A 19,089-nucleotide genomic window follows, 5' to 3' on the forward strand; every position below is an offset into this window, starting at 1 on the left:
TCAGGAAACAAACTGAGGGTTGCTGGAGTGGTGGGGTGGGAGGGATGGGGTGGCTGGGTGATGGACACTGGGGAGGGTATGGGCTATGGTGAGCGCTGTGAATTGTCTAAGACTGATGAATCACTGACCTGTTCCCCTGAAACAAATAATATATTATATGTTAATTTAAAAAATTAAAAAAAAATTCCAGGTTACTGTTCCTACATGGTAGAGTAGTAAAATACATTGATGCCATTACAAAACTTTATCAGTGATTTACCACCAGAGTTTCTTATATATAATATTAGAATATATTCCCTTGGCTTTGGAATAGAGTTTTATTCACATAACTTTAATTATATTCCTTAATCCAGGTTTTTATTTAATATTCCCTGCTCCTTTATTGTAGACTTTTATCTTGATTTTTTTTTTAAGATTTTATTTATTTGACAGAGAGACACACTGAGAGAAGGAGCATAAGCAGGGGGAGCAGGAGATGCAGGCTTCCCGTGGAGCAGGGAGGCCGATGAGGGGCTTGATCCCACGACCCTCAGATCATGACCTGACTCAAAGACAGACACTTAACAACTGAGCCACCTGGGCGCCCCCTGATTTTTAATATAACAGTTTACCATTTCACTTATAATTTATCTACTTCAGATAACTATAAATCAATCTATCAACCAATAAAACTGATGAGGGTGAGAAATCAGAAATTATACCACAAAATCTTTCTATCATTTGGGAAACATCTCTAATTCTCATGATTGTTAAAACATACTGTCACTTTTAACCAACACTGCATTTTTACTGGAGTCATGAAAGGGTTTTCACAGGAATGTCCCTTAGTAGGTGCTGGATTTTCAGTGTATTAAATGAATTTCAAAACTTTTAAATCATTTTCACATCATTTCCCATCTAGACCACTACCAAAGCTTCCTAACTGGTCTCCCTAACTCTACCTTTTATCTCCCCCAAACCCTTTTCTTCACTGTAGCCAGTGTTCATGACTGCAAAATTCCCCTGCAAAAATCCTTTCATCCCATTGCCCACCATCTTTCCATTTATTATCAAATACCTTTTCCAGATCTCCAACATCCTCACAGAAATCTCCTATCTTAGGGGCGCCTGGGTGGCTCAGTTGGTTAAGCGACTGCCTTCGGCTCAGGTCATGATCCTGGAGTCCCGGGATCGAGTCCCACATCGGGCTCCCTGCTCAGCGGGGAGTCTGCTTCTCCCTCTGACCCTCTGACCCTCTTCCCTCTCATGCTATCTCTCATTCTCTCTCTCTCAAATAAATAAATAAAATCTTAAAAAAAAAAAAGAAATCTCCTATCTTAACATTAACCACATTTACAATTAATTACTTATTTAATGGCAAAGTTCCCTATTTGACTGCAAGCTTGGTGATAATAGGGACCATATGTACATTTCTGTGTGTCTGCAAGATTTTAAACCAATTACAGGTATTCAGTATTTCATGAATGAATGAAATTTTCCAAATTTTTATTTAAATTCTAGTTTGTTAACATATAGTGAAATATTGGTTTGAGGAATAAAATTTAGTGATTCATCACTTACAGATAACACCCAGTGCTCATCATTAACAAGTGACCTTCCTTAATACCCATCACCCATTTAACCCTCCATCAATCTTAGTTTGTTCTCTAACCTTAAGAGTCTCTTAAGGTTTGTTTCCCTCTCTCTTTTATCCCCCTTTCCCATATGTTCATCTTTTGTTCCCTAAATTCTACGTATGAGTGAAATCATATGGTATTTGTCTTTCTCTGACGACTTGTTTCATTTAGCATGATACTCTAGCACCCTCCACATCATTGCAAATGGCAAGATTATTTTTGGTTGGCTGAGTAATATTCCATTGTGTATATATACCACCTCTTCTTTATCCTTTATCACTTGATGGACATTTGCACCTTTTCCGTAATTTGGCTATTGTTGACAATGCTGCTATAAACATCGGGGTGCATGTACCCCTTTTAATCTATATATTTTTTTAATATTTGGGTAAATATCTAGCAGTGCAATTGCTGGATTGTAGGGTGGTTCTAATTTTACCCTTTTGAGTAAACTCCATACTGTTTTCCAGAGTGGCTGCACCAGTTTGCATTCTCACCAACAGTGCAAAAGGATTCCCCTTTCTCTGCGTCTTCACCAACATCTGTTGTTTCCTGAGTTGTTAATTTTAGCCATTCCGACTGGTGTGAGGTGGTTATCTCACTGTGGTTTTGATTTGTATTTCCCTAATGATGGGTAATGCTGAGCATTTTTTCATGTGCCTGTTAGCCATCTGTATGTCTTCTTTGGAAAAATATCTATTCATGTCTTCTGCCCTGTTTCTTAATTGGATTATGTTTTTTGGGTATTAACTTTGGTAAGTTATTTATAGATATTGGATAATAACACTTTATCTGATATGTCATTTGTCAATGATATATGTCAGAATATTCTACCATTCTGTAGGCTGCCTTTTAGTTTTGTTTCCTCCACTGTCCAGAAGATTTTTATCTTGATGAAATCCCAATAGTTCATTTCTCCTTTTGTTTGCCTCGCCACCATCAATGTGTCTAGTAAGAAGTTGCTACAGACCAGGTAAAAAGGTTGCTGCCTGTGTTCTTCTCTAGGATTTTGATGGTTTCCTGTCTCACATTGAGGTCTTTCATCCATTTTGAATTTATTTTTGTGCATGTTGTAAGAAAGTGGTCCAGTTTCATTATTCTGCATGTGGTTGTCCAATTTTCTCAACACCATTTGTAGAAGAGACTTTTTTCCATTGGATATTTTCTTTCTTGCTTTGTTGAAGATTAGTTGACCATACAGTTGTGGGTCCATTTCTGGATTCTATATTCTGTTCCACTGATCTATGCGTCTGTTTTTGTGCCAGTACCATACTGCCTTGATGATTACAGCTTTGTAGTACCGCTTGACATCTGGAATTGTGATGCCTCCCACTTTGGTTTTCTTTTTCAGGATTGCTTTGGCTCTTCAGCATCTTTTGTGGTTCCACACAAACTTTAGGACTGTTTGTTCTAACTCTGTGAAAATGCTGGTGGTATTTTGATAGGGATTGCATTAAATGTGTAGATTGCCTTGGGTAGTATAGACATTTTCACAATATTTGTTCTTCCTGTCCATGAGCACAGAATGTTTTTCCATTTCTTTGTGTCCTCTTCAATTTCTTTCATAAGTGTTCTACAGTTTTCAGAGTACGAATCTTTTACCTCTTTGGTTAGGTTTCCTCCTAGGTATCTTACGGTTTTTGGTGCAATTGTAAATGGGATCGAGTCCTTGATTTATTTTCTCCTGCTTCATTATCAATGTATAAGAAATGCAACAGATTTCTGTACATTGATTTTATACCCTGCAACTCTGCTGAACTCACGTACTAGTTCTAGCAATTTTTTGGTGGAGTCTTTTGGGTTTTCTACATAGTGTATCATGTCATCTGCAAATAGTGAAAGTTTGACTTCTTCCTTGCTGATTTGGATACCTTTTCTTTTTGTTGTCTAATTGCTGAGGCTGACTCCCAGTACTATGCTGCATAGTAATGGTTAGGGCGTCTGGATGGCTCAGTTGGTGAAGTGTCTGCCTTCAGCTCAGGTCATGATCCCAGGGACTTGGGATCGAGCCCCACATCGGGCTCCCTGCTCAGCAGGAAGCCTGCTTCTCCCTCTCCCACTCCCCGGCTTGTGTTCCTGCTCTCACTGTCAAATAAATAAATAAAATCAATAAATCGATAGATAAGACAGACAGACAGATAGTAATGGTTAGGGCAGACATCCATGTTGTGTTCCTGACCATAGAGGAAAAGCTCTGTTTCTCCCCATTGAGGATGATAATAGCTGTGGGTCTTTCGTATATGGCCTTTACAATGTTGACGTATGTTCTGTCTATACCTACTTTGTTAAGGGTTTTTATCAGGAATGGATGCTCCATTTTGCCAAATACTTTTTCTCCATCTATAGAGGGGATCATATGGTTCTCTTCCTTTCTTTTATTAACATGGTGCATCACGCTGATTGATTTGCAAATACTGAAACAACCCTGAAGCCCAGGAATGTCACTTTATCATGGTGAATAATTCTTTTAATGTACCACTGGACTGGATTTGTTAGTTATCTTGTTGAGAATTTTTGCATCCACGTTCATCCAGGATATTGGCCTGTAATTCTCTTTACTAGGGTCTTTGGTTTTGGAATCAAGGTGATACTGGCCTTGTAGAATGAGTTTAGTAGTTTTCCTTCCATTTGGTATTTTGTGAACAGTTTGAGAAGAATGGGTATTAATTCTTCTTTAAAGGTCTGGTAGAATTCCCCTGGGAAACCATCTGGCCCTGGAATTTTGTTTGTTGGAGGATATTTGATTACCGATTCAATGTCATTGCTGGTTATGAGTCTGTTCAAATTTTCTATTTCTTCCTGTTTCAGTTTTGGTAGTTTGTATGTTTCTAGGAATTTGTCCATTTCTTCCAGATTGCCCAGATTGTTGGCATATAATTTTTCATTAACATTTAAGTGTATTTCTGTGGTGTTGGCTGTGATCTCTCCTCTCTCACTTGTGATTTTATTCAGGTCCTTTCTCTTTTCTTTGTGATAAGTCTGGGTTTTATCACTTTTATTAATTCTTTTAAAGAATTAACAGTTCCATTCTTAGTTCCATTGCTCTGTTCTACTGGTTTTTTATTTCTATATCATTTATTTCTACTTTAATCTTTATTATTTCCCTTCTTCTGCTGGCTTTAGGCTTTATTTGCTGTTCTTTTTCTAGCTCCTTTAGACATAAAGTTAGTTTGTGTATCTGAGCCTTTTCTTGCTTCTTGAGGTAGGCCTGTACTGAAATATACTTCCCTCTTAGGACTGCCTTTGCTGCATTCCAAAGGTTTTGGACTGCATTTGCATTTGCATTTGCATCCATGTATTTTTTTAAATTCTTCTTTAATTTCCTGGTTAACCCATTCATTCCTTAGAATGCTCTTTAACCTCCATGTATTTGTGGCCTTTCCAAAATTTTTCTTATGGTTGAGTTCAAGTTTCATAGTGTTGTGATCTGAAAATATTCATGGTATGATTTCAATCTTTTTGTACTTGTTGAGGGCTGATTTATGACCCGGTACGTGCTCTATTCTGGAAAACGTCCATGTGCACTCAAAAAGAATGTGTATTCTGGGCACCTGGGTTGCTCAGTCTGTTAAGTGCAAGTCCCAAGTCGGCGTGGGGGGGGGGGGCCCTGCTCAGCAGGAGGTCCGCTTCTCCCTCTGCTCTTTCCCTTTGCCCCTTCCCCTGCTCATGCATGCACACTCTCTCTCACAAAAATAAATAAAATCTTAAAAAGAAAAGAAAAATGAATGTGTATGCTGCCTTAGCATGAAATGTTGTGAATATATCTGTTAAGTCCATCTGGTCCAGTGTGTCATTCAAAGCCATTGTTTCCTTGTTGATTTTCTGCTTAAATGATTTATCCATTGCTGTAAATGGGATGTTAAAGTCCCCTACTATTACTGTATTATTATCAGTGAGTTCCTTCATGTTTGCTATTAATTGATTTATATATTTGGGTGTTCCCAAGTTGGGGGCATAAATATTTACCATTGTTAGATCTTCTTGGTGGATAGACCCTTTAATTATGATACGGTGCCCTTCTTCATCGCTTGTTACAGTCTTTGGTTTAAAATCTAGTTTGTCTGATATAAGTATGGCTACTCCAGCTTTCTTTTGACATCCATTAGCATGACAGATGGTTCTCCATCCCCTCACTTTCAATCTGGAGGTGACTTTAGGTCTAAAATAAGTCTCCTTTAGGCAGCATATAGATATGTCTTGCAGCATATAGATGTGTCTTTTTTTTATCCATTCTGATACCCTATGTCTTTTGATTAGAACATTTAGTCCATTTACATTCAGAGTAACTACTGACAGATATAATTTAATGCCATCGTGTTACCTGTAAAGTGGGTGTTTCTGTGCCTTTCTAGTCCTTGTTGCTTTTGGTCTTTTTTTCCCCACTCAGAGTCCCCTTTAATATTTCTTACAGTGCTGGTTTAGTGGTCATGAACTCATTTAGTTTTTGTCTGTTTGGGAAACCCTTTATTACTCCTTCTATTCTGAATGACAGCCTCTTGGCTGCATATTTTTCCCATTCAGCATGCTGAATATATCATGTCACTCCCTCTGGTCTGCCAAGTTTCTGTGGACAGATCTGTTGTGAATCTGATCTGTCTTCCCTTGTAGGTTAAGGACTTTTTTTCCCTTGCTGCTTTCAGGATTCTTTCCTGTATTTTGTGAATTTGACTATAATATGCCTTGGCGATGGTCAGCTTTTCTTGGATTTAATGGGAGTTCTCTGTGCTTCTTGGATTTTGATGTCAGTTTCCTATCCCAGATTAGAGAGTTTTCAGCTATAACTTGCTCGGACAAGTCTTCTGCCCCCTTTTCTCTCTCTTCTTCTTCTGGGACTCCTATGATACAAATGCTACTATGCTTTAAGGAGTCAATGAGTTCCCTAAGTCTACATTTGTAATCCAGTATCTTTTTTCCCTCTTCTTTTCATGTCACTGATTTTTGTGATTGTTGGGAAAGCCTGTTATATTCCTGCTCCTGAGAGGAATGGCTATATTAAGAGGAGGTTAAAAAAAAAAAAAAAAAAGGCAACTAGATTCTATTTCCCCTAGAGCTAAAGCTTTAAAGCACTCTATTTAGTAGACTTGGTGCTGTATAGGGTTCATGCTGGTCTTCTGCGGGAGGGGCGTACTGTGCTGATTCTTCAGGCGGACTTGCCCTAGTGAAGATGCACCTGCAGGGTGCATGGGGGCAGGGTTTGGTGTAAGCAGCTCTGGCCTCCACTGGGTGGTGGTATTTTGCTCACTCTAGTAGGTCAGTGCTGAAGTAGGGGAGGAATGGCATCAGCCCTCTCTCTTGTACCTAGAACCCGCGCAGGGGAGTGAGTTCACCCCTGCCACTCTTCTGTGAGGAAGTCCTCACAGAAGAGCAAACAATCACCCTTCTTGTGTCTCCAGTTTCTGTCAGATTCCTGCCTTCACCCTGTCTGTGTACAAGCTGTATGCCTGCCAGGGGGCACAGTACTCCTGTGTTTTATCTCAGGCATGTGGCTGGGTTTCAAAACTCCAAGCTTTAAGGATCAACACTGATCCTCTGGGGGAGGGTCTTGCCATGCTTTTGCTGTTTGCTGTTTTGTCCCAGAAAAGCAGTCGCACGACCAGGCAGCAGTTCAGAGTTTATGGTAAGTGCAGCAAAAAGCCAGCACCAAGGTTTGCTGCCCTAAGCCAGTGTCTTTCTTCCTATGCTAGGAAACAAGGCAGCACCACTTCTTTTGTCCCCGGACAGGCTGTGCCACCACTCCCAAATGCCCTCCAAGAGAGGGAATTGTTTCTCCCTGTGCGACCCAGGGGATCCTCAGACCATGCTGCCCACTCCCGGGTCTCTGTCCTCCTTCCCCACAGGAGCACGACTATGTCTGCCAGGCACGAACAGGGTGATGGCAAGGCCTTCTAAAACTTCAGACTTTGTGATCCACTGCTTATAACAACTTTCAGTAGTTAGTCCCTCTCCTTTTCCCAGTCAATAGTTTGGGGGAAAAATTTTTCTAGTGTAATCCCCTGTACACTACTTTTCTCTCTCCCTCCCTCTCCTCTCTCCATAATTAGGGCTCCCTCTCCTCCTACAGTTCTTTTCTCCCCCAAATCAACTCTCTGCAGCTTCTATGTACCACAATGTAATTGTTTCTCTACCCTAGTTGTGTAGCTTCCTCCCTCAAACTGATTTCTTGGGTGTTTAAAATGATCTGATATTTATCTAGCTTGATACTACCAATGTACTTGAGAGATGAGGCAAGCATAGGGTTCCCTTACTTCTCCAGCATTTTAACTCCTCCCCATGAATGAATAAAAACTGTAATTTAGGTCCTAAATCTCCCAGCAGTCTCTAAGAGGATTTTTACTTTACTATCAACAGAAAATATTGACTTACACTACGAGGACACATGAACTATAATAAAAGACATACAAACGCATGCATTCTAGTTAGAGAGCCTATATTCTCATTAAGTCAATAATACCTACATAAGTATAAGATTTAAAAAGTTTTAATTATTCTCCCTCTCACACTCCCCCTGCTTGTGTTCCTCTCTCACTGGTGTCTCTGTCAAATAAATAAATAAATAAATAAATAAAATCTAAAAAAAAAAAAAAAGGTGGCGCCTGGGTGGCTCAGTCGTTAAGCTTCTGCCTTTCGGCTCAGGTCATGATCCCAGGGTCCTGGGATCAAGCCCCACATTGGGCTCCCGGCTCCACGGGAAGCCTGCTTCTCCCTCTCCTACTCCCCCTGCTTGTGTTCCCTCTCTCACTGTGTCTCTCTGTCAAATAAATAAATATCTTTAAAAAAACAGAAAGTTTTAATTATACAACTAATTGATTTATCATATTACAAATGTATTAAAGGTTGGCTTCAACCTTCATATTCAGCCAAAATTTGCCATATGGTTTCAGCTTAGGTTTTGGGAAGCCTAACAGCTAAATACCTACTGTAACATCATTTATGGCACCTCTAAAATTATGCTTGATTAAAGAATATATCATTTCATCAGATCTCATTCTCATTAGCATGACGAAAAATATGCAAAAAAGCTTATCATATCCAATAATCTACTTTCAAAACTAAGTAAGCACTCTATAAAGAGAACTTGAAGTGAAGATCTCCTTAATTTATAAAGTACATAAAAATATATTAAATATATGTTAAAATATAAAAGTTTAAGTATAAATGTATATTATTGCAAAAGTAGAACGATGTAGAGATTAAAAATGATTATGAAAACTATTAGTTTTACATACAAAAACAATTAAGAACAGTCAAGTAATTAAATAAATACAAAACAGACTAACACTATGACTAATAGAGTACATTAGCTAGCTAATTTTGGGAAAAATACACCCTTTGTGTCAACAAATGGTCATAAAATTTTAAGAAAACAAAATAATTAAATGAATAACTCTGATACCCGCAGAAGTGTTTAGGGTATATAAGCATTCACAAAACTAAGCAAAATCTTTTAAGTTATTTATTTCATTTCAAACCATGCTCTATCAGGAAAAGTTCTATGTTTAAGAATATATCTTCTGACCATGAATTAAAAAGTGTCAACTTAGGCTCAATACTTCATAAGGAGGAAAAACTCCAAAAATCACATAAAACAATGTCTATGAGAAATCACCTTCTACCTGACATATTAAAATATACTAAGGATTAGAAAAAAAAAGAAATTAGAGAAAAATGAAGTAACCCCCCAAAATCTTGCTCATTCACTAAAAAGTAAGCATCTTTCAGTGCTGCAAACATGAATGAGAGTGTCTAAGAGTAATGTGGTAGCACGTAGGGCTAACAAATATTATTATACTATGCAAGCATTTACATCAATAATTACATTTTTATATAAAATTTCAGATTTCCTCTTGTATCCCAGATATAAACTTGTATGAGATTGTTATTTGGCTCCTGTCCAATATTAATTTTGACCATCTACTCATTTACTCTTAACAACCTTATAAAATACTACAAGCACTATTTTATGAGAAAATATACTCAGAGGGTAGGTACACTACTAATGGCTACATGACAAATTTAAAAAAACAAAAGGCTTACATATTTCACTTATGAAATTTTGCACTTTAGAATCTGTTTCTTATATTTCATAGTTACTATATCAATAAGAGAGAAACCAGCAGCAATTTCACTATTACACATGATTCCTAACCACTTTTGCCTATCTTTACAACAGTGGGAATAAATGTGAAGCCAGAAATGAAGAATAAGAAAGTTTAAGAATGCATACAAAATGTATGCTTCTTAAAAACAAGGAAGACATACAATTTTACAGATTTTAAATACAGGTACAATCAATTTCTCCTTTTTGCAATACTGGAAAGTATACAGACATATACAAACATAATAATATAATATGTCATGGGGGAAATTTATAAAAGAGAAAAGAAGCAAACATTTTATAGTAAATCAGAGAGAGAAGAACCTATTTTTTAAATTGTTCCAATTTGGAAGATGTGAGTGATGAATGCACAAAGGATTTTAACACATGGTATGGATGATACGTGGTTTGTCATTTCCTCTTATAAGCATATATCATGTGGAGTGATATACTTTAATTCATAATGCTTGCCTCAAAGCCTAAAAAATTTCACCCAGATTAGGAAAAATTACTAAAAGCTAAATTAAAATTCTAACTTTTCATTCAAATAAACTCTCTCTCAAATACCATCTTAACATTATTTCTTAGATAATTAAAAACTTAATAAAAATCATCTCTAGGATATTCTATTTACTTTCTTCTTCAAATAAAAATAGCCACTTCCACAAACATACACAAATGTTCAATTATCTAAAAGGCCATTAACATGACTACTACATTTCTATTATTAAGCGTACACAGTGACTTACCAATTCTTGGGGTAGCAGTGCTCTGTTCTGCAGGAGATGAAGTACTAAAAGCAGAAATTGGAATTTTCATCTGTATAGGACCTCGATTATTTGATGGACTATACAGTCCGGATGGGCCTACTGTAGGTAAAGAAGTCCTTGTGGCTTGTACAATAGAGTGTGCTGTTGGAACAGCCTGTACAGCAAGCGTTGTTCCTAATGGTGCAGCACTGGCAGGAGAGTTCCTCTGAATACTAGGACTGGCCACAGAAGGAACATTGTTTGGTTTAGTGGGGTTTGGCAAGGCTGGCAAGGACACTGGATTTTTGGTAAGACCACTCACTGTAGGTGGGCTTTGTACAGAAATGAACTCAACGTTGCCAGATGGTTGATTGGTCACTAAAGTCCCTGGATGGCTCTGTAGGAGTTGAGGCTGGGAGGATACCGCAACAGGTACATGCAAAATCACTGGTAAAGGTTGTAAAGAGATTGTAGGTTGGGGATTTCCACTAGGCACCTGAGTAGTAGCAACTACTGTAGCTGTGTTGGGTGCAGGAAGAACTGACGTTGCTGTCAGAGAACCAGAAGTCACTGGAGTCTGCAACTTAGGTTGACTACTGACAACTGTTGGAGGAGTTACAAGACTGGTTGAAGATACTATAAAAAGAAAAAAGAAGTCTCAGTTTAAATGGCTGTCTTCATTTATCAGCTAGCATAATACAACACGATAAAATTTAATGAACTGCAGTAGATACAGTAAAGTCTTTTATAATAAAGTTTCTTCCAGATTTAAGTTCTGGAAATTCTTGGAATTAAATTTATAGAAGCATTTTTGCATCTATGTTTGGCACACAGCTTATGATTAATATGGAAGACTGCTAGTTCAGTATCAAAACAGTGTCTGAAAATTATTATCATCACTTCAGAGTAACTGGAAAAATGACTGAAAAACACTGAAAACTTGGTAAAATTGTACAGATATTTTTGAAACTACAGTAAAAACATAAATGCCATAGGACACTGACAACATATAAACTCAAACAGACAATCTAGTAAGAGTCATCACTATTTTTTTAAATCTATTTATTTGAGAGAGAAAGAGAGAGCATACACAGAGGGTAAGGGAGAAGCAAGCTCCCCACTGAGCAGGGAGCCCGATGTGGGACTCGATCCCAGAGCTCTGGGATCATGACCTGAGCCAAAGGCAGTTGATTAACCAACTGAGCCACCCAGGCGCCCAAGAGTCATCACTATTAATGAATAAAATAAGCTTGGTCATGGTATTTTATCACTTGGACCATGTGTGAAACCTCTATCTGTGAATCAAATTTTACTGAATTACCAGCAGGAGCTAGTATGGGGAGGCTCCCTCTACTGACACTCTAGTGACATTATAGGATTTGGGAAATAAAAGAGTAAAGATGGGAGATGAATTAAGAAATAAGGGAATTGATACCAAAGACCAGAAAAAAATCAAAATGCTGGTCACTGGAATTTTACAAAAATTTTGGTTTAACTATTTGTTTATTCTCAATTAAATGGGTTTCAAACTGATGACCAAGTGTCTTTCTCACGGACCTGCACTCTTTCCAAAGTCAAAGGCACACTAGAGCAGCAATCTTCAGTGTTATCCAGGGCAGGACACCTGGGATTACAGAGACCCTCTCAGGGAGTTGGCAATGTCAAAACTATTTTTATAACAATAATAAGACATTACTTGACTTTTTCACCATGTAAATATTTGCACTGATAGAACAAAAGCAATGGTGAGTAAAACTTGATGCCTCAGTACAAAACTCAAGGCAGTGAGTGGTACCTAACTCTCACTGCATTCTTTACCACTACATATTTACAGTAAAAGACAAAGTGAGCTTCACTGAAGAATGTCCATGATTTAGTAGTAAGAACTATTTATTTTATTAAATCTGAACCCATGAATACAGGTATTCTGAATATGCTGTGTGAAGAAACAGGAAATATACAGTAAGCATTACCACTGCATGCCGAAGTAGCATGGCTGGCTCAGGGAAAAGCACTTATATTATTATTGTCTGAGTTATAAAGCTAACAGCGTTTTTCATGGAAGACCATTTTTACTTGAAAGAACGATTTATAGACATACTGTGATTATTCACATTTGGGTATTTGACTAATCTTTTCTTGAAAATAAACCTTGGGCGCCTGGGTGGCTCAGTTGGTTAAGCGACTGCCTTCGGCTCAGGTCATGATCCTGGAGTCCAGGATCGAGTCCCGCATCAGGCTCCCTGCTCGGCAGGGAGTTGGCTTCTCCCTCTGACCCTCTTCCCTCTCGTGCTATCTCTCATTCTCTCTCTCTCAAATAAATAAATAAAATCTTTAAAAAAAAAAAAAGAAAAGAAACCTTGGCAGTCAATTCAAAGAAAATAAGTGCAATGGTACAGTTTACTGAGTTTATTGGCAATGATACATTTGAGTTTGAAAACAAAAATTAGAATTTTGGAAAAACTTGTATATGCCACTGAGAGCATGACAACTTCCCAAATCTTCAAAGACTTTTCTGACAAAAATCGACAGTGAAATAAATACATGTGACTTTTTAAAAGTTTAATGAGCTATGTCAACAATTGAAGTCTTACATAACTCAGTGAATATTTTCCAAATGACTGATGAATGATATTAGCAAAAGATCCATCCAAGTACAAGACAGACAAATGGATTTTTTTTTTTTAAAGAATGGGGGTCGGGGGTGGGAGGGGGGCAGCCAGAGATGGGAGAGAGAATCCCAAGCAGACTCCATACTGGGCATGGAGCCCAACCAAAACCAAGAGTCAGACGCTTAACTGACTACACTACCCAGGTGCCCCAGACAAATGGATTTTAATGAAAAAGTCAGAAAAATTCATTGTTATGGTTTCACATTCCATTTTTCAACTAACGTTTAAAAAACTACTGCCTGTGTCAAAGAAAAATATCCACAAATACTCTAAAAGGGCTAGCCGTTTTGCAACTATCTATTTTTATTTGGCTGAATTTTCTTCACATATTTCAATCAAAACAACAAATTGCAACAGACTGAATGCAGAGATAGATATAAGAATCTAGCTATCTTCAACTGTCTTAATGTTTTAAGTGTAAGAGAATTTGTAAAACTATAAACAATAACTCTTCTCACTAATTGTTTTAAGCTTGAAAAAGTTATTTTTCATTAAAACATGTTATTTGTGTTACATGATATAGGTTTGTTATTATTTTTAAATAGACATTTAAAAATTTTTATGTTTTGGTGCCTGGATGGCTTAGTTGGTTAAGTGACTGCCTTCGGCTCAGGTCATGATCCCGGAGTCCTGGGATCAAGTCCCATGTCAGGCTCCCTGCTCAGCAGGGAGTCTGCTTCTCCCTCTGACCCTACCCCCTCTTGGCCTCTCTCTCTCACTCTCTCACAAATAAATAAATAAAATCTTTTAAAAAAATAAAAAATAAAAATTTTTATGTTTTAATTTCTACTACAGTAAAAATCAATTAATATAAGCCACATTTACATTATTATTATAAGATTATATCAGGATACAGAAACCAGAAAATTTGAGAATCACTAGACTTGAATTTCTATATTTGCATTCATATCTATAATCCTGATTTTTAAATAAATTTTTGTACTTATTTAATTTCAGATAAATACCTCATTCCCTTAGATCATTTCAATTTCAGAAAGATGTAATAAAAGAGAACCAAAGCCTTCAGTTCCTAAGAAAATGAATTTTCTTTAAAAAATTAAAAGAGTTTTCTTTAAAAAATTAAAAAAATATTACCTGTATTCACAGGGGTTGGAAAGGTTGGTGGTGTACTCTCACTTACATTCCTTTTAGACTCCAGCATCTGTCTCACTGTGCCTGCATTTCTACAAAAAATATATATACACACAAACAGTCAATGAAAATGCCATTCACGAGGACATCAACTAATGAATAGAGAAAGCAGTGGCCGATAGGGGAAAGCATGGCAAGACATGGGTACTGTAGCACTAAAGTGCAAATGACTGCAGAGGTAAAGACGGCACACGGACTATAGCATGCCAGGGTCTATGGAATTAAGAGTCTTTCTCTTATATTCTAATGTCCTCAAGACTAACAAAAAGCCAAACGTACATCCTAATATCTGTAGACATTAGTTTTTATCACCCTTGATCAAAGCATTTCTCAATTACTTTGAAAGAATAGTATTTAGTACAAGTGGTTAAAGAAGTCTTCAGTGACCAAAGAAAACTTCAAAATTAATTAGCAAAACCAGTAACCACAAATGAGCAATTATAACAAAACAAAAAAGAAAAAAATCTAAATCCAGTATACCAAACACTTATCTCTACATAAACAAATAGGAATACATTGAAACATTTTCCTGTAAAATAAAATCAGAACCTTGTTGTGTTTTTTAAAAACTTGACAAACAATGTTTACAATTCTCACCTGTACGGCACATTGTTATTATTGCTGTTGATGTCAACTACAGACTTTCCTGGTGATACTGGTGGGTTCGGTGGATTCTGGGGGAGAAAAAATACCCAGGTAAAATAAAACCCAATACACAAGGAATCTTTAAAAATAAGACATTACCTCGACCTATTGTGATCATTTTAAATGTATCTGAATGTTGAATTACTATGTTGTGTACCTGAAACCAATACTATAAAAAAAATAAAACCTTATATGTCTTCTCAATATATTATCTCTTTACTTCCAGAAAATATTACTAGATGAGAAAAGAATTTGAATCTTGGCATTGCCACTTAAACAAATTACTTAATCCAATGTAACAACTGCTTATTATGTGAAAGATTAATATAATAATTCCTATACCTCAGTTTTTAAGATGAATAAAGAATGTGAAAATGGTTTACATGCTAAGGTTTAATAAATATTAATATGAATCTAAAGAATAACTAAACATACTCATTCAATATCAAGTGAATGCCTACTACATACCACACATAGCAGGCACCAAATTACCAACAGAAACTCAACAAAGTACATATTTATTCTGAGGTATTTATCTGAGAAATAGTTGATTACCAACAAAGTGGTGCCTAAGGTCACAAATCAAAATTCTCAAATCAAAATTATTTTTACAATTATTGCTTAAAAAATAACTAATTGCCACTATGTGACTTATTAACATCATAAAGGGATATCTCAATTCTAAACTTAAGCATCAACTAATTTCAGTCTTGTCCCCCAAAAAACAGGGAATATAGAAATGGAATTCTTATACATATTAATTACCGTTACTTGGGCCTCAGTCAGTAATTACACTATCATTTATTTCTTAAATTAAGAAATATAAATAATTCTCAAGATTTAATTAATACAATAATAAATATTAAAACAAAGGTGGTAGGTGCTTAAGATCACATTAAGTAGATGCTACTAATCACTCTTTTCAATCAACAAATCTTGATGCTTTTTATAGGCTAAAAGAGTAACTTTAACCAAGTACAGCATTATACTAGTTACACGTGTAGAGAAGAGACAAAATTACAATGAATTGCTCTAAAGGTGCTTAAAATCTGCCTGTGGACAAAAACATATGAAACAAATAGAAAAGCAAATTAAAGTAACAGTGCAGTGCCAATGGAAAAAGTTTTTTAAAAAGTTTTTGAGGAACATGCATCTTCATATAGATTAGTACATTCAAAATAGCTAAGATGAAGATAAAGAACATTTCAGGGAGAAAAACAGAAAAAGGAGTAAAAGCATAATAAATAAATAAAACTGGTTTAGAACATGGTATGGTCACTGGATGGAAGACCTTAAGTACTACAGTGTGGTGACACCAGCAGATGGCAGAATGGGAAGACCAACACCTTCATCACTCATGGGATGGATCAAATTTCCTTTGTCAGAATTCTAGAAGCCAGTCAAGAGGTTATAGGACCCCAAGCAACAGCAAGGTAAAGAAGAGGTGCTCTGTAGTGGGTAGGAAAGTCTGTTGCACTTATCCACCATATCCTACATATCCTAAACCCCTCCCGATACATTACGGCACAATCAAAATTCCTCCCTTGTGGCTTCTCCTTCAAAAAGGAGAGAAGAGTGGAACTTTCATGTAATATTCTGGCTTTTCAGGAGGCTGTCCAAGGCACTGGTTTCTGTTTCACCTGACTTGGAGGAAGTAGCAAATGTTGGATATCTAGGGTCCAGATGAGAACAAAGGTGAGCCTATTAGCTTGGTACAGCACCAGAAAAATCATACTAACACAGACAGCAGGGAGACCTCCAAAAGCATGGTTTATAAAACCAAAACTGTAATATGGAAGACAGATGTCAGTGGGGAGCTTCTGAGTACAAAGAGACAAGCCTCTTCAGATAAGAGATTATACACACAAGCTCAGAGAAAATGCATCTCTAGAACAGGTTTGAGAGGTTCCCAGAGTATATACCTGAACTGAATAGTAAAGATCTTCCTCTGTACAAAGATACTGTGAAAAGACAGGGAAAGGTGGTTTTTTTTTTCAAATGCCCAAATTTCAACATAAGAGAACTAAACATACAAGGAAACAGAAATAAATCTCCAGAAATTGACCCTAAAGAAAGGGGGATCTGTGAATTACCCATTAAAGAATTCAAAATAACCAACATTAAGATGTTCAATGAGGTAAAAGAGAACACAGAAAGAAAACTAAATGAAATAAGAAAAATTGTGCATGAAGAAATAAAAATATTGACAAAGAAACAAAGGCTCTAAAATAGAACCAAAGGAAATTCTGGATCTGAAGAATAACTGAATTGAAAAATTCACTACATGGGATCAACACCAGACTGTACCAAGCAGAATAAAGACTTAGTGGACGTGATGACAAATCATTTGAAATTATCAAGTTATAGGAGCAAAAGAAAAAAGAAAAAAGTGAACAGAGCCCAAGGGATTTATGAGACACCACTGAAAAGACCAATACATAAATATGGGAATCTAAGAATAGAAGAGAGAGAAAATGAGCAGAAAGCCTCTGCAAATAATGGCCCCAAACTCCCCAAATTTGAGGGTTCTCAAATTCAAAACGCTCGGAAACCTCCAACTAGAATAACCCAAGAGATCTATACTGAAAAGCACAGACAAGGTGTCAAAAGTCACAGATAAAGAATTTTGAAAGTAACAAGAGAAAAGCAACCCATTACATTCAAGGTAGCTCCCATAAGATTATCAGTTTTCTCAGCAGATATCTAGAAGGCTACAAGATAGTGGGATGATAGATTCTAAGTACAGAATGAGAAAACTACCAAGCAAAAATAACTATATCCAGTGAAACTTTTATTCCAAAATGAAGGCAAAATTAAAATTTTCCTAGGTAACAAAAAAGCTGGGGAAGTTTATCACCATTATATCTGCAATACAATACAAAAAAAAATTGCTAAAACGAGTCAATCAAGTGAAAATGAAAGGATACGAGATGGAAACTTGAAAGCATACAAACAGATGAAATGCTCTAGTAAAGGTAAATACACAAAGAAATACAGAATCCTGCATTACTGTAAGGTGGGTGCATTAAATCACATTTAATTGTATACAATTTAAGCATAAAAATAACTGTAAATTTACATTAAAGGATACAGAATGTAAAAAGATATAATAAAACTAATAACCAAGTTGTGGGAGCAAGGTATAAAGAGTGAGGTTCTTAAATGTGATTGAAGTTAAGTTGTTACCAGTTTAAAACAGTTTACATAATCCCCATGGTAACCACAGATATAATACCTATAGAAGACACACAAAAGGAAATAAGAAAGGAATGATTGTCACTACAATAAGTAAATAAATACACAGGAAGCAAGCAAGCAAAAAAAGAAAAGAACAGTTCCAAGACATATAGGTAATAATTAACAAAATGCTAATGATTAGTCCCTCCCTACAGAAATTACTTTAAATCCCAATGGATTAAATTCTCATAGAAAGACATACATTCGCTTAATGAATAAAACAACAAGATCCTGTTACAGGCTGTTAACAATGAACACACTTTAGATCTAAAGACACACAGGCCAAAATTATAAGGATGAGAAAAGATATTCCATTCAAATGGTAACCAAAAGGGAGAAGGAGTGACCATACTTATAAAAGACAAAATAGAGCTGAAGTAAAAAACTGTCACAAGAGACAAAAAGGACATTATATAATGACAAAAGTATCAACTGACCAAATAAAATATTTATACATTTGTATGTACACACATAACATCAAGGCCACCAAATGATATAACACTGACAGAATTGAAAAAGAAACAGAGAACAACACAGTAATAGGAGTCTTCAGTCCATCATTCTATATAACAGGTAGATGATCCAGAGAAAAATTCAATAAGGAAATAGCAAAATTGAACCAATACCAAAGACCAAATGGACCAGACATTTGTAGAAATTTTTACCCAACGGAAGAAAAATACAAATTTTTCTCAAGTGCACACAGAACATTCTCCAGGATAGATCATATATTAGGTCACAAAATGAGCCTTACCAAATTTATAAAGATGAAACTCATACCAAGTATCTTTTCCAACCACAAATGATCAAAAGTAGAAATCAACAGAAGGAAAAATGGAAAAGTCACATATATGCAGAAATTAAAACACACTTATATAATCTAATGGATAAAAGAAGAAATCACAAGAGATATTAGAAAATAT

General features: G+C 36.3%; 1 protein-coding gene across 3 annotated transcripts in view; it reads right to left on the reverse strand.

Moving 5' to 3' along the window:
- ATF7IP (activating transcription factor 7 interacting protein) overlaps window positions 1-19,089 on the reverse strand; it is a 123,207-nt gene that overhangs the window by 21,604 nt on the left and 82,514 nt on the right. For all 3 annotated transcript variants that reach the window (XM_025879898.2, XM_025879897.2, XM_025879896.2), the window contains exons 7-9: window positions 14,882-14,958; window positions 14,228-14,316; window positions 10,461-11,096 (exon numbers count right to left, since the gene is read on the reverse strand). In XM_025879898.2, the coding sequence (XP_025735683.2) occupies window positions 10,461-11,096; window positions 14,228-14,316; window positions 14,882-14,958 (802 nt within the window). The remainder of the gene's footprint in view (window positions 1-10,460; window positions 11,097-14,227; window positions 14,317-14,881; window positions 14,959-19,089) is intronic.

This window comes from Callorhinus ursinus, unplaced genomic scaffold, assembly GCF_003265705.2.
Source record: "Callorhinus ursinus isolate GAN/ISIS: 27379988/994484 unplaced genomic scaffold, GSC_fseal_2.0 scaffold27, whole genome shotgun sequence".
NCBI classification, from domain to species: domain Eukaryota; kingdom Metazoa; phylum Chordata; class Mammalia; order Carnivora; family Otariidae; genus Callorhinus; species Callorhinus ursinus.